Source organism: Parus major, chromosome 5 (assembly GCF_001522545.3).
Source record: "Parus major isolate Abel chromosome 5, Parus_major1.1, whole genome shotgun sequence".
In the NCBI taxonomy this organism is placed as follows: domain Eukaryota; kingdom Metazoa; phylum Chordata; class Aves; order Passeriformes; family Paridae; genus Parus; species Parus major.
The window spans coordinates 3,262,395-3,280,008 of NC_031774.1; the positions used below are offsets into that span (position 1 = coordinate 3,262,395).

General features: G+C 36.6%; 1 protein-coding gene across 3 annotated transcripts in view; it reads right to left on the reverse strand.

The window, feature by feature from the left end:
* The window catches only part of ANO3 (anoctamin 3), a 157,956-nt gene that overhangs the window by 19,860 nt on the left and 120,482 nt on the right, over positions 1 to 17,614 (reverse strand). For all 3 annotated transcript variants that reach the window (XM_015630780.3, XM_015630781.2, XM_015630782.2), the window contains one exon: positions 13,750 to 13,810. In XM_015630780.3, coding sequence (XP_015486266.1) covers positions 13,750 to 13,810 — 61 coding nt within the window. The remainder of the gene's footprint in view (positions 1 to 13,749; positions 13,811 to 17,614) is intronic.

Below are 17,614 nucleotides of genomic sequence, written 5' to 3' on the forward strand. Positions count from 1 at the left end.
ATGTACTTTTATTCTTTGAAGCATGGCTCTACAGATGTAAGTTTCAGATGCTCTTAACAAAAACAGCACCCAGCTCTCAATTTAAGCAGTAGTGGAGTTTACCACAACCCATAATAGGTTCTGGTGCTATATGAATAACAAAAAATGATGTCTTTTATTTTACATATATACATGAAACATTTGACAGTGCAAAGATAAACAACAGCTTCTATCTAGATGAAGCAGGTGAGGCCAAATCCTCAGTTTACTGTACTTGTCAACTGAAGCACCTTTTCCAGACTCACCTGATGTCTTAAAAAAGCTGCAATGTTCTCTTTCCCACAGTAGAACAGAATTCATGATAATTTTGCTGTGCTACAGGGCTACTGAGAAAAAAGCTAAAGGTATATAAAAAGCCTTTCATTTTGGAAGAAAAGCAAGTCACAAAACTTCTGCTGTGGTGTAAAGTTCTAGTCTAAATAAGTGAAAAAAAAATCAGAATTTTGAAATGCAAGTATATGTCCAATTCTACAGAAACATTCTTCCTTAAGCCTGACTTACTTTACTGCATCACACTGCTGGAAAACACACCAGTTTAAAAATGTTTTACATAACCTTAGCCAAGTGTGTTCACATTTGCCCTGGGGGAAGGAAACTGAAGATTCCTTCCTTGTATCTCTAGGTGAGGCCTGAGGCACTTTGCATTTCAGCAGAAATGGGAGTAGCCCCAAAGAGACAAAGCCATTGACAGAACATCAGTGGCCATCTACCAACATCTACCCCAGACTCTGCCTCTGGCAGAGATGGAGACATCTCTTCCAGGAAAGACTGATAACAAAATCAAGGAATTAAGATCTAATTAACATCAGAAGCAAAGAAATCCATATCCAATAGGAAACCAAATACTAAGAACGAAGAAACTTGGAACAAATGAACACTGACACAAATCCTTTCCATGAGTTTTGACTGTATAGAAGACCTGAAAAATCATAAAAACTATGTGTCATGGAATGATTCTCTCTGCACACCTGGGCTATGTGTGGATGAGATGATTTCTGTGGTACATCCTGGACAGATAATAAAGTAATGCAGTGAGACACCAACTTAAAAATGTTAAAGAGTTTTTGTTTTTCCTGCAGTTTCAGTGACAACACCACTAATACCACCTGTTGTGGTTTAACTTGGTTAAACCATAGCTTGGTTTTTAGTTAAGGAGAAAATCCATCAACTAGGGAAATGATTCTTTGCAAAAACCTTGTCAGCCTCCTTCAGACCTGACAAATCCAATCAGCTGGCTAGTTTTGAATACTGACACCCTGTTAAATCACTTTAGAAAGCTGAACACGCCTCTGTGAAATCACATTTAAAAACTAGCAAAGCCTGGAAAAAAACTCTCTTGCTTCTGGTTTTTGGACAGGTAACTGGGTGCCCACCTGTGGCCTGGCCAGGTTGGCCAGTGGTGCAGCTGAGATTCTGCTTCCAGTGAATTCCAGCCACGGCTGGCAGAATTCACTGGAAGCAGAATCTCAGCCATGGGCCAGGCCAGCTCTGCTCGACTTTGGTGGAGCTGAGCCGAGCCCTGCTGTGGCCAGGAGCCACTGAGCCATCCTGCCACGGGAAATCACACTGCTAAACCCAGAGGCAGCTCCGCAGCCCACCCAGAAAAGCAGTCCTGCAGCTGGAATTAAATGCAGCAGGGGCTGGAAAACAGCCATGCTGCCAAAACAGCCACTGCCATGCCGACCCAGACCCTGAGATCCTGGCACAGACCCTCCAGCATGGCCTGAAATCCTACACTGGGATCGCTCCAGCTGCTGCCCAGCTGGATCACACAACCATCAGCAGGCCCAGGCGAGATATTACCTCTTTCAGTGCACACAATAAACTTACAGACATCAATCCTCTCTTGAGTAAGAGAAAAGGGAAGGGTGAAGACACGTCAAGAAAACATAGAGACACCAAAGTCAGTGAAAAAAACTCAAATCCCAGATGGGAGGAGAACGAAGAGATGCCTTAACCTTGGGATCAAATTCTCCTGTAAGGCTATGGTGAAGACATAATTGGTATATCAACTATTTTCCCTATAATTCCTGAAATGCATTTGTGGGGATGTAACGTTAGAACCACAGCTGTGAGCAGAGGCACCCATGCTGAAGCAAACAGATGCTGAAGTAACTATGATCTAATGAGAAGCCTGAACAGAGAGAGAGAGAGAGATGAGAGAAATGAGAAACCTTACACCAGGGATAGAAGAGGATCTCTGTTCCCAGAGATGAAGATGATCCCAGAGATGGATGAAAAGAACTTTTGCTTTTATACTAGAATGGCTCATCCTTAAAGTTGCACCCCAACAAGCTGAGACGACCCATGGTGGTAGTTGTAGGAAGACTACCAACCGTGGGAGGGACTTCATGATTGCAGATTTCCAGGTGGCTCCTATCTGTGGAAATTAAAACCATGAAAGAACTGTTTCTTGTGAAAAGTCTCCATAGCATGACAGAAGAAACTCCTCTCCCTAAGTGAACTGAAGAAAATATTTATTTTAAAGTGGTAAACTGTTGGAAAATACCAAGTTTTCTCTCTTCACGTTGTCAGTGGGGAAGAAATGAAGTGGGGGGAAGAGAAATATTGTGAAAGTTTATTCTGATATTTATTATTCTTCTTTTAGTTCTGTTAATAAAGCATTATTTACACTCTTTAAAGTTTTGAATCTACTTTGCTCTTCTTCTAATTCTTATCTCACAGCAAAAAATGAGTAATTTTAGTAGGTGCACTGGCATTTGGCCAGTACTCAACCCACTACATTACTTGGTGCTGTGACTCAGATTGGCAAACAAAAAACACACCATCCATCTTGAATTTCTCTCCATGTAATCCAGCCCCTCCAGTTCTGGTTAATAGGAACTTCTTACTCAATCATCTCTTATCCTGATCTCCACACTCTGAAAATTGTAAGCCTTGATTTTTATCAATTTCTCTAGAAAAATAAGACATTCATGACTAAGCCAACCATTTGCACATCAAGATGAGACCATTCATGTTCTACCATTGCTTTTGACCTTTTGGCAGATTTTCTCTGTTCTTCAAGGTTTCAGTTATTTAGAGGGAACACAGAAGCCTCCAGTTTCCCACAGAAGAAATTATCTGGTGCCTCCCCTGCTTTTCCCTGAGCACACTGCAGTTCAGAATTTTAAATCTCAATACACATATTGTACTTCCTTTTGTTTTGTCCAGAACTGCAGTAAAGATCACTCATTTAGTGATTTATTCAATGCTCTACAATACAGTCTGCAATTCCTCCTATCGTACACATCCTAAAGTTTCTTATTTAAGTTATCTTTATGGCACTTACACTGCCAGTACTCATACTGGTGAAGATCAAAAATCCTGGTATTATTTTCCTTGGAAAAGACCTCTTAGACATCAAGTCCAACTGTTAATGCAGCACTGCTAAATCCACCACTAAACCAAGTCCATAAGTACCACATCTACGTGTTTTAAAGATGTCCAGGAATGGTGACTCCACCATTTCTCTGAGTGGCCCATTCCAATGCCAGACAACGTGGGCACACAGTTTGAGATGATTGGGAATGGGGCTGTGGCTGAACTCATCCATAATGGGCTGCAACTGTGCAAGAACAACATTGAAGGCAATGAAATATGGAGTGCTGTGGTGTACTGACCAATCACAAAAGGATAGAGAGAGCACACAGGTGTAAATACATGTAAGATGAACAGTATAAAAGGTTGTACTAAAGAACAATGAAGTGGTGATGCTTCAAGCCTTCTTTGGTGTCAATCATACCTTCACTGTCAAGGTAACACTTCTTGTGAAGAAATTTTTCCTAATATCCAATCTAAACCTACCCAGGCACAACTTGAGGCCACCTCCTGTCATCCTGTCATTTTCTGCTCAGGAGAAGAGACTGACATCCACCTTGCTACAACCTCCTTCTGTTAGGTAGTTATAGAGAGCAATAAGGTGCCCTCCAAGCCTTTTTATCTCCAGGTTAAACACCTCCAGCTTCCTCAGCTGCTCTTCATCATCCTGGTGCTACACACCCCTCCTCAGCTCCACTGAGTTCTCTGGACACACTCCAGCACCTCAAAGTCTCCTTTGTAATAAGCAGCCCAAAACTGAACATGTGATTTCAGGTGCAGCCTCACCGGTGCTTAGTACAGGGGGATAGTCATTGCCCTAGTCCAGCTGGCCACAGGAGGACTTTTGTTTTTCTGACAAAAGACAGGAATTCCACAGGCCCTCTTGATCACTTGGGCAGGTTGTTGGCCCATGTTCAGCCAGCTATCAACTGGCACCCCCCAAGCCTTTTCCACTGGGCAGTTTTCCAGCCACTTTTCCCCAAGCCTGTAGCTCTCCACAGGGTTGTTGTATTCTTCAGGGTTAAAACTGCCACTTAAAAAATACCAGCTGAAGTATAGCTTAGCTTTTTTATAGCTTTTACACTCCTGGAGAACACTGAACCACCTTGCCTCCATAGGGCAACAGCTCCAAATCTGATCCCCCCTGGTCTCACTGCTGGAGGTTTTGCCTCCCAGGAACAGTGGGACAGCACTCAGCACCAGACTTAGAGCACCACACTGCAGGTGTACAATTCATAGCCAAGAACTGAGTCACAAACATCTTCCACCAGGTGTTAAGTCACTGAGGTAAATAGATTTTACTTTCCAAATATGTGGGAATTCCAAGCACAGAAAGTTCTCAAATTCTCAAATGCAAGCTTAGATATAGACATGGACACAGGGTTTGATTTAAAGTCTTGGAGAAAGCTTCCAGGCTTAGAATCATAAGAATGTGAGTTTAGCTAGAGAAGACATTAAGCTAAGTTGTAGGAAGTTTTAAGGTTTTAAAGTTAAGATATAGAAGTAGTTATAAAGGCAACAAGAAGTTTAAGGTGTATCAAGTAGTTTTGTGTGTCATTATATGATTGGTTCAGAATGTCTGCACTGCAGCAAAGACATATAAAACACAATAATTAACTACTGGTGTAAAAGTAGAAACATTCTTTTGTGGCATTAGTTTATTGGCTAATTAACCTTTAAAAGATCTTGTGATCTACAGTCTTGTGACCACTGACCAAGAATATCTGGTAAATAATGTGAAGAAGCACTCACTCCTTCATGAGACCATAAAAGAAGAATAATAAATCATGCTTTAAAACGTCTTTAAGTGGTCCCGTGTCTCTCACAAAATCCTGATAATAAGAGATGAGTTAAGCTGCTAACAAACAAAAAAGAGAACAAGGACACCTTCCTAAAGCCAATGCTGAGGTCCAGGATAACACTAGAGGGGTATGACTTTCATACCACTTCAACAGATACACTTGAACTGGATTTCAGATTATATATTTAAGATCTTGATATTTTTGGATATTATACAGTGATTCAAACCACTATTATTTTTAAAACCTCTCAGAAAGGTTTATCAGCACCAGGTATGCATGCTGGGGTGAAAAATGTTGACCCCAATACATGACATCTCATTTGATTATTGCTGTGAAAGTTCTGGACATAAATTAATGGTGCCTGCTTTCACATCTCATGGACAATCTATTAGATAGATGTGCACACAGACACAACAATAAATGTGAATTAGAATCTAGCTGATACACACTGAAGAGAATCTTATATTTATGGAAATAAACCAAAAATCAGAAAACCAAACCCACAGCATCCGACTCTGTCCTCCCTCCTGACACAGACCACCCCACCTCATGCCAATAAACAATTTATTTGCCCCCAAAGGGATATCAGAACTGGAAGAACTTAGTCCCTCTCACAGAAGAACTTCCACTTGTCCATGAAGTACTTTCAAGGAACACCACCAGTTGCTTCTATATAAAGACTTCCTGTAGATACCATATCCTCAACGCTTACCTCAAAGATAAGTTATTCAAAGGTATTTGCACTTGATTCCTTAAAAATTTAAAGTGGAAACAGATGACAACATCATGGCATTCCACTCAAATAGTCACACAATACTGAAACATTTCTCTCTTCACCACAAACCAGCCTAGACTAAATACACATAAAGGATTAAAGAATGAAAAAAGTCACGAGCTGACTGGATGAGCATATGAAGTTCTGTATGATATGCCTGACTTTTTCATTCCTAATTTAATCCAGTATTTTTGAATATAAGATCTCAAGAGAGGAGTAAGGGTTGTAACATTTAGACCCCTAGCTGTTTATATTTTCAAAAGTAAAAATTAATGACATCTGATAAACTCATAAAATTTGGATTTACATTGTTTTCTTAAATTATTGCAACTGTGAACATATTTGGAGATAGGATCAGATCCATTTCCAGCAGCATGCTTCTCTTAATTGAAGTTTCTGCTGCTGCTTTATTTTGTGGAATACAGGCCTTTACCAATTCTCATCTCACCAAGTGTACTGTAGGAAACTGCAATAAGAAGAAGCTATCTTTTTAAAAATTAATAGTTGTGCAGTTTAATTCTACTTAGAGTGTATTTCTGAGAAAATAATTTAAAAAAAAAAAAACCCAAACCATTTTGTGATTCAAATATTAGAGAAGTAGCAACCATAAGCAATGGCAGCATTTCCCTCCAACTAATTATTTTCTTTAGTGGGTATTTATGCTCCTTATCAAGCAAGTATAGAATTCCTCTCAGAGTAAGTTCAGAGCCATATTCAATTTTGGTGAGGGGTGATGCTGGTGGTGAAATATTCTGTATATGACACTTTATAGCAAACTTCGGCTAGAATCTGCTTTGTTACTGCCTCTGTTGAGTTTAGTGCTACCAAAATCTGACAGGAAACACACTCCAAAAGCTAGGCCAGTGCCTTTATATTTGTCAAGTTGCTAGATAGAAAACAGAGGGTAAAAAATGAATTATAGACTACAATTCATATTTATATTCCTCTTTGTAATTTACTAAAAACTTAAACACTATTTTTTTCTCAGAGCAAAAATCAAAATATATTTAGGCCTAAATATGTAATGTTTATTACTCATTAAATTTAGAAGAATGTCATTTTTGGAGAGCAATCTGAATTTTAGAGCGAAGATCCACACAATCAAACATCCAGTATGTATCTGGGACCATCATTTGTAATAATTTCTTTGTGAATTCTAGAAGTTAAATAGTTAAATATCTATTACTTTAAGTGTTCTGTCTATTTTTTGTTCATTGATGAAAAGGTAGAAAATGAGGCTTTTGTTAAGTTTGAAAATTCTGCAAATATGAACATGTTATCTCAGGTCAAAAAAGTCCCATTAATAATTTGTTATAATTTAATAATTGTAATAATTGTTAATCACATCACCATTTACTCAAAAGATTAAATTACTTTCTAAGCCAGGGAAACAGTGAAAAGTTCAATTTAATGACATGCAAAAGAATGTAATTTGTAGTTCTAAAGACTGTATTATCTATCCATAAAAAGAAGTTGAAATGAATATTTTCTTCTTAATTGCAGAGGTTTTGTAGACATTATGCCCATCACTGGTGATGGTTGTGGTTAGGAAATGTTGCAATTATTTCATCATGCTAAAAATCTATTTTTACATACTCAGGTTCACGCTGGAAGGCCAATTTTATGGGAAATTCCATTCACATCCTGGTGACCTTAAATAAAGGCCACTACAATCTCTTCATAAAGCCATACACTGAAGGAGAAATTTCAATTTTTCCACCTTCTGTAACTGACTTTTTTTTTATTTTTTTCTTCTCAGCTGGCACAGGTCTCAGATGCAATGTGAGCATCTCTAGCAACACAGAAAAAAAATGCAGAGTGCAAAACCCACTGAAGAAACATTATGGTGACCATCCTATGTAAAAACCTCCTTTTTCTTGACAAAGAAAAAAAGATTAAAAAAAAAATTTGAAGTGCAGCCTAATCCCATGTCAATGTCAGTTCCACTCACTTCAGGCTACACCTGTTGCACTGATTTTCACTGAGCTGGTACTGAGGAATGTGAATAACAGGGAACCAAATAGCACAATCTGTTTTGGTTTTTTTCACATTAATAATCTACATGATATAATTAATAACTCATAGCTTCCTTCAATACTTACTCAGCCAGTTAATGTACATTTTGGGTTCTTCTACAAATGTATGTTAGCACTGCTTGCATATTAAGCCCTAAAGGCAATGACTGTCCTTGAAGAACTTCAGCATTTTTCTAAATTGTATGAACATTGATGCAACAGTAGAGAAATAAGAGTTAAGTATTGCAAAGGGAAGCACTTCAACACAGCCTGAGAACTACAATAACTTTCAAAGCAAGGAGTTTTGTTCTCAGTGGTTCTCCACAAAGACTATTGCAAAAAATGACAAAGAATTTGTTCAGCAAGGATACTGACTCCTTTGTACACTGCTCTAGGAATTAAAATTATAGTCAGTGTGAATAGAGCATAATTTCCTTATGTAGTTTAATTACAGTGAAAGGATAATAAGCAATTTGATCAAAGACACGTTGTTTACTAATATGAGTATTAATACAATCATGTAAAGAACACCGTACTGAATTGAAACAATGGTACTATTAAAATGAAAGCATGTGTTTTGAAAACTTTGGGTTTTTCCCCTCAAGGTTTTGTGGGTTTTTTCCCAGTTATTTCTACTAATGAATCAAAATCTAATATTGAGACAATACAGCATTTAATAGTCCTCTGGAGGGCTACTGTTCATACTGTAAACACAACTGAAGCTGATTATTTAACTTCAAACATGGTTTTCTTTGGCTTGCTTGTTTGGGATCAAAGTTTTTATCCTGAGTTTAACTGATAAGCAAAAGCTCTCTCTTTTCTTTTTTTAAAGGAAGTTACAAATGTTTTCCAAGCATAGGTCCTTCACCATAGAACTGATCTTGGGAAATAAGCAATGTGGAGAAATGGAATATACATTAAAAAATAGATTAAATGACATTGTATAAGCACATGTGTTGGAAGTAATGGTGCCACCTTCAAAGCACAAAACAAATAAGAATAAAGGTGCAATGAGACACCTTGATGTGATATTTAATTAGCCATTGACAGAGCATTACCCATAGTTGACTCCTACCTACTGTCATGGTATGTGCTCTTCACACTGCCATTAATGGTGTTACATACAAAGAAGCTAATCAGGGGAAAATACACAACTAAATAAAAAACCACAAACTAACAAATTTTAAAAAAACAGCCCTTAGTCTCTCTGCCCCCCACCCCCCAAAAAAAATTCCAAAACAAAAAACAAAAGACAGACCCTCTAAAAAACCACCCATAGGAAAAAGCATAAAAAGTAGTAGAGGCTTGAAGACAAAATAAAGTTACTTTTTCCAGTTCTAAATCTCCTTCCTTCAGCTGGTGAAGTACCCACATACATGGACATCCAACTAATTAATCATTCTGATGAATGACTTATTATAGAATTTACTGTGGTGTCATATGTTGGAGTTAAAAAGTGGATGATCCCAATCCCATATTCCTGAGGTCCTCTGGTGGCACCACCTTCTCTTCAGATGTGTCAAAAACATGGAATAAATAACTCAGCCACGAACATCCACACAAGCCCAAAGCCTTTAGCAACATTTAGAACAATGGGTGAATTTTCTGAAGTGCTGCATCTACATCTACTTCCAGTGACCCCAAGGCATTCCACAGTCATCTTCAGAACTCCTGGGGTTTTAGTGCTTCCCAGTGATAACTCTTCAATCAAACCCACCATGTTGCCCTCATCAGCGTCATTCTGACATCACCCATGGTGAAGCAGGACAGTCCTACCCCAAATTTCAACCCCACTCAGCAAACAACAAAGCTAAATCATAATTCCAGCAACCCTTCTGCTACATTACCTAATCCAAAAGATGCCAATGAAGGTAATGATCTAACTAAGGTGCAACTGGTTTAATAAAATTATAATGCTCAAATAAAACAGTTTTTTTAAATTGAACTGGAGGCTTTATAAGGCATGTGAACTTTCAAGCGACCTAGTACAGACTAAAACTAAAGCTCACCCCGAATAAAATATGTCTTTTTGAAATTATTTACTCTTTAATTCATTATTTAACACTTCCCAGAGTGGGAGAACCTAGTGACAGGCATGACCTATCTATCAGGTAACAGCTATTACCTATTACTTGAATGGACTTCAAAGCATATGTGTAGAAATTAGATTTAAAACATATAGCACATCAATTTATTAAAGTTCAGAAACTTTTGTGACCAAAGATGACTCCTTATAAACACTTCCAAAGGAATTATTCATTGTGCATTTAATTACCAAGTTAAGTATGCGTGGGAAAACAATGGAACATAAAACTGTCATGGCACTTTTCTATCCTGCTGTTCTGAATCAGGTCTTCAGAAAAATAAAAGATTAGAAGGCACAGTAATTTTTTGCATTAATTAGCTTTCAAGATTTTAACACAGGACTGAAAGTACAGTTTGTACTAAGAATTAAGGATCATCAGACTTTCATGTTTCCCATCATAGTTAATACATAGCTAATAATTACAATGTGCCTGATTTTTAGATAATGATGACTGAAAAGGAAGGAGACTTGGAGAGCAAGTTCAGTTCCAAGAAAAAAATGAATACTCTGAAGAAAAGTTTTATGAAATTTGAGGGACATGAGTTATCAGAAAATCATGAATCAGGGCCCTCATCTTCTGCACTCCCATACATCAGAAAGCAGTTAACTGGACTTGCATGTGAGGGATGCTGAATTAAACCATGAGGTACTCAGTAGATAGTGATTCAAATTTTTCAAGCCATGTACAAAAAATTATTGTGTTATTACTTCAGTTCTTCACTAAGACAACTCCCTGGAACCATATGTTGAAACCATGAGTTTCAGAGGCGCATCAGATGACAAAACCAGCACAGCAGACAAGACAGAGGAAGACAATGCAGGGTGCCCATCTAGTGGCATTCCAATGGCTGACATCACACCACCACACTTATATTCTTGCCTGCTATCTGCACCCTCTCATTTCTTCCAAAATAAGCTGACAGTTGTTACCTTACAGCCATCACTGTGTAAACAATGTCTTGAAAAGCAAGGAAAAATCACAAGACGCACCAAGATACAACAGGCAAGGCTCAGTAGCAGAGCATCACTCATCTACTTTGTAATTAAATTATCAGCTTATGGTTTTCCTGGAAGAATATTATACTTGCTTTCTTAGAAATTAAATGTATAGAAATAGCAAGCAGGTAAGATTCTGCTTTGTGTAACTTTGGTCAACAATTTAACAGAGAAAATTTGACTAGGATTACAATGATATTTTAGTATCAATACAAAAAAAAATCCTCAATTTAACTACTTTCAAGTGAAACTATTCTATCCAAATATAATTTCTATCTGATAAACAACACAGATCATTATTTTCCCAAATGTAAATTTGGGGAATTTGGGTTAATTTGTAATATTTTCTTCAGTGAATACAACAAGATTAATTAGGTTTACTTGGATTATTTAATTTGGATTACTTGAAGTTTGCTGGAGAATGGAATTACTGAGTAAAACAAGTTACATCTAACCTTTGACTAGATGACACCAATTTAAAATAATTATCAATGAAAAAATGGTGATAAGCTTCTATTCCTCTGTCAAACAGATCTGTTGTTTGAATTGCAGGCTAGATCTGTAAAAATTATTTAAAACATGTCATTACAGATTAGATAGAAGAAATACTTGATATGAGAGGAAAAGAATTATCTCTGATACATATATAGGTATCCTAAAAAGCATGGTACAGTTCTGTCCAGCTAAAGAGTAAAATTATGGCAGTATAATGCAAATAATTGCACAGTTTATCTGTTTGCAATTACCAGACAAGTCTAAATAGAAAGAAAGAATATGTGAAACAACTGTAAAGCCATAGAATAAACAAAATAAAGTGCAGAGCAAACTACACATATGTGATATGTCCTTGTTATCATGCTATGCTAAAATGCTTTTGTTAGTGTGGGGACTGTGGATCACACTGATGGAATGGAGTTATCTCACTAACTGTCTATGAATGTTGCAATAAGATTTTATTCAATATGTGAGTAAATTACATGCACATACACTCCAGAGAGAAATTATGTCAGTCACACTGAACATGGGAAAAACAGGTATTTATTTAAAATTTTAAAGATTTCAATCCATATATGCAGTTTTGCCATTCTTTTCAGGTTCAGTCATAAAAGCAGCGTAAGTCCCATCAATACCAGAACCTGATTTCTAACATTGTATCCAGCAGACCAAAAATCTGAGACAGATTCACCTATATTACATGAGAATATCACTCTGATGCTTGAAATGAAGAAAAATGTAAAGCTCAGCTTTCACCTTCCTTAGCCCATATAATGCCACCTTCCCTGTGGTAAAGCAGTGTCATACAAGCAAATTCCTCCTTCCACTTGAATCTTGGCCTCAGCTGAAAATGGAAAGAGCTCTCTTGAAGGAGAACTTAAAGATAGTGATGAAGAGATGCTAAGAAGCTACCTGTGTTGTCTGCACCAGTTACCATATAATTAAATGCATGGTATTTTAGGAATTTTTGAAAGTAATAATTAATAATTGGAAGGTAGTAATAGCAAGATTAGCAGTAAATGAAGAAGTATCACTGAGGCCAGTAATTAAAGTGTGCTCTTTAATTATATTATGTTGATTTTTAACAATCCAATCATAATTTTTGCATGTATGGGGATGTGCTTCTGTTGCCCATGTAACTATTTGATGTTGTTTGTATGTTGCTACTTGCTTTTACCATGCCAGCCTCCAAAATCTGTGACATTTGTTCTTACTTCACTTTAAGTTAGAATCATAAATACATAAATATTTATATTTATATTTATATTTATGTTTATGTTTATAATTATACAAATACAAATACACATATAAATATAAATATAAATATATATATATAAATATATATATAAATATAACTATAGCTGTTGTGTACCATTTCATTCAAAACTGTAAAACTCTGGCCTGAATGCAGACAGTGCCATGTATGTGAACTACTGTAATTTTCTGTGTTTACACAGACAAACATGTACATTGGTAGAATCAATTGTCTCTGGTTCTATTCTTCTTCCCTATTTCCCAGCAGCAAAATCCTATTAGCTGCAGTGAAAGCTAATTATAGCAAGAATTTCACGCTGGAACCATTAAATCTGTCTTTTATGGCACTATTACACTGACCTTCTACAAAAGGCAAGGCTGTTCTTGGTAACTCAACAGAATCCTCTGTGGATATCCCCCTGCTTGACTTGAGCCCCTCAACATGATGTGTCTGATGTCAGTGTGAACATAATGAGAGATTCAGACTAAGAATTTGAATGTAAATACCTTAATTGCAGTAAGCACTTAACATCAAACCTTTCCTATACTTTCCTCTAATTTGCTCCCATGAAACCATTCTCATTTATTCTATAAGAGTCCCCTACAAGATGTGATTTTTATATTGGCTCAAGAGCAGTAACTTAACCTACATGTTTTCCTCTAAAAGGACTTTGGCCTGAATAATATAAAATTCAGGCTTAAAGACATTTAGGACCCTAAAGAAAATCATTACATTAGCCATAAAAGGTATTACCCATTACTGGCATAGAAATTCAAGTTAATGAAAATGAAAAGAATTAGTTTGTGTGGCAAAATCATAATCCTTCTTTAACTTTTATCAAGAGCTATAATCTCCGTTTATCAAGTAATTATATAAAAGGATCAGCTGAACTAAAAAAAACAAAACAAAACACCAAAAAACAAGCAAGCAAACAAACAAAAAACCACCAGTAAAAATGTACTTACCCCAAATTGCCATGAAAATTGCAAAGAAGACAGTCCCTCCATTATCAAATAAATGTGTAACCTGAATAAAAAAATAAATATATCAGGAAAAAAATTACTGCCAGCTCATTTTTTGCTCCAAATAATCACAGAGTACATAACTGGTGGCAGAAACCAAAAGCCAAACTTTCTCAAAATTAGTACTATTAGCATGTTTTTTCTACCAAGGTTTTCAGTCACACTCTGACTTCTGGTATAATTTGAAATCTGATGTTCCAGACTATCACTTCAAGCATCACCAGTCATTTTGTTTCACAGACACTGAGATGTTTTATCCATGTCCAGACAGGCTAAAATTTCATCCAGAATTCTTGTTATATGGTAGGTCAAACTTAATCTCAACCATTTCTATTTCAAGGTTTTTATGAGCTAAAAAAAAACCAACCTCTTCACTTTTCTCCCTGTACATAATTACTGTCTCTTGATTCCATTTTGTTCTTCTACCTAGATATTTTGTAATTTCTCTGCAGGTAAAAATAGCATGTATTCCTTTTTATCCAAACACCTCACCCTCTCAAATTGTTGACATTCTCCTTCTTAAAAGGCTTGTGCACCTGAACTCCAACAAACATTAAATTGTTTCTAAATATCATTCTGCAGAAGTGTCCATGATTCTAAACTGTGAAGTTAATTTCCTCCATGAATGCTCTTTTCTTAATTAGATTTACCCCTTATCTTACTCTTTGTTATAAGATTTTTGGTCAGAACAGCAATTCAACTGCAAAGTCTAAGGCTTAGTGATTGAAAAAAAAACATTGAAATAAAAAGTGCTTATTTATTTATACTTAGTTCATATAAATACTTTATATTTATTCATTTGTTCATACTTACTGAAAACAAGTATTGGTTTCAGTAAGAAATTAGGTTTTGCATGCCTTTTAAACATCTGAATGGGTGAATTTGAGGTCTCACTTATGAAAACATCACAACTTACATTACAGAAATCTGAAATTTCTAATATTCTACCCATAATATGAAACACCATTTAGGAAGCTGATAAGAACAATATCCTTTCAGTAGAGCTAAGATTACCAGTTTATAACAATGTAATTTATCCAGGGATAATGTCCCTACATTTCTTCTAAAAAAAAGGTGGTTTAAGATGTTGCTGGCAATTATTAAGCAGAGCAGAGGCTTCAAATTCCTATTTGAAAAGCATTTAAAAGCACAAATCACTATAAAATACTAGAGCAAATCAGCATCACCACAAGAATATAAAAGAAGACCTGAAGAGAGAGAGAAAAGGAATGAAAAAGTGTCTCTGATATGTATTGTTCTAAACCATACAGAAAATTCATGGTGATTTCCCACCACCTGAAATAAGAGAATGTCTTGAGAAAGAATATCAATGAAAAGACTTTCCTTTCATTGAGGCTGACTCTCTTGCTGACTTAAGAACCAATTTTTAAGTTTTATCATGAAAATAAGCTTATTGTCCTTGTGGCAATGGAAGGGTGCAGGTAACCAGAATATGTTTTGCTGTACTGTGACATTCTCTGACACCTGAAGTTATATTAGCCAGCAGGAATGTTCTGTACAGGTGTGCCAGGATTCTGGGGCTGACAGCCTGCCTCAGGCAGGTTACCTAATCTGCCCCTACAAGGGAGAATTCATCCTGCAGACAGATTTTCATTCTTCTAGAAAAGGCCAGCATTACTACTTCTGCCTCAGAAATTAAGAAAACTAATGTATGAATGCAGAAAAAGTTAATAGAGACTGTGTTTCTTTCCTCTATTTTATCTCTCATGGAGTAGAATTATTATAATATTGTGAGAATTTAATTAAAAACATGTATTTCATCTGTATGTAAGTTATGGTTTTATTTTCTTATCTTTTTAAGGTTCTTAAATGGAATTTACTGTTTGGTATTGGAGATGAATAAATCCAATATGTTCCCTGCCAAGATCACACAGTGGGATCAACTGTCCATCAAATATATATTTTGGGTTTTTTTTTTCCTTTTGCTTCCATAAAGGAAAGCGCAAACATAATGGGTATGAGAATGAAAATATGAGAGGAGAACAAAATCAGCTCAATAAATCAGATTAATATTATTGGGTTTTAATGCAAACCTGTGTGAAGATGTGATCTTGGATATTCTGCTAAGGAAAGAGTGCATCTTTCCAAGAAAACACAAAATGAACCAACCAACCAAACCTAACCTGGTGGAATTAATGTTGCTAAGAGTAGAAAACAAATACTTGCTTCCTGATTTGGCACTGTCTTGTTATAGTGTTTAGATGAAAGTGTTATAGCACCACAAACAAAATTAAGACTTGACTCTCTTCAAGGCTAAATGCATGGTGTGAGACTCTGCTGATCAAGATCAAGAAGGCCACTAAGCAGAGCAGATGTTGTCACCACCAGATAAGATTTCAGGCCCTTCATACCCACCCTGAATCCACATCCTGCCCCAAGTCAAGGCCAAGGTGTGCTGGCTGCAGGACCAGCCCCAAGACCGTGCCAATCACCACAGATCAAAGAGTCCATTTAATGTGGATGGAAATGACAGCCTGATCATTCAGCCATTCAGCTTCTAGGCAGGTAGTACCTGCCTTTTCCTAAAATTATAAACATCACTTCAGTGTGGCATTTTTAAATGGAAGTAGGAGGGGATGAAAGAAATGGGCAGGAACAAGGAAAAAGGCATCTTCTGTATTTTGTCTCTAGCTTTGCAAAACCTTGGCAGATAAAGCATTTGGAGTGTATGATTTTTTTCCAGCATTAATTAGTTCTGTCCAAAGTGATCCTCTGTAGGGAAACTTGGCAGATATTTAACAAAGAACCCCTGACAGCAGGTTTAATAACCTGAAACATGAGCACACACCCCTTACATAAATGAGGCAGGTCCCAGGACAGAAACTAATTTGGGGAAATTAATATAAATTGGAGGAACTTACTGTTCCTAATTAAATCAATGTTTATGTACTCTACAATGAGCTACTTGAATGAGTAAGGATTAAAACACTTATTCCAGAATAAGCGTGCTGATTCCTAAAATTATTCACAAATAGCTTCCCTTGTTTATTAACTCTTAGGTTATGTACAAGGTAGCCAGAGAAATAATGTTCCCACAATGACAAAACCAGAGGAAAATGCTTATAAGCTCCATCTAATGAACAAGAAAGAACCAGGAAATGTCATTTTCTTTTCCAGAGAGCAGATCCTATCCCTTATTTTTAAATATATTAGTTCCACTTACTTATAGCACTAACAGTGCTTCAGAAAATACCATTGATTTGAAATCAGACTGTAGTTTTCTAGCATTACAAATTGTTTTAAGTTACTAATTTGGGTGCAAACACAGTGGAATGCTGACACATATTTAGATATTTGTTGCTCAACTTGAGCAACACAGTGGTAACCAGCAGAATCACAATCCCTGCCAGAAACCAGGCAGCTCATAACAAAGGTAGAGTGAAGCTTTCTTTAGAGACATCATAGTGTGTGAAGGTATTACATTATAACCTTTAGAAAAAAGCTTCATAAAGCTGTTTTTGTTGGGTTGGATTTTTTGGTTTTGTTTTTTTTTTGTTTGGCTGTTTTGTGTTTATTTGTTTGGGGGTTTTCTTTGCCATTTGCGTGGCCAGATGGTAATCCTATTCCTTCCCAAAGAGAATTTTCTCTCTCCCCCAGTTGGTGGAGATCCAGAACAGAAAAATCCTGAAAGGAGACATTTTTTTGTTTGTTTTCTGTGTTCTAATGCGAGGTTGATCAGTTTTTCAGAACAAAGGCATTGGCAGGAAATGCTGGGAACTTACATGAATTTCCATAATTGTAGACACAAAAAAAAAAAGAGTGCCTGTGATGATGGAATGTGAGTGGT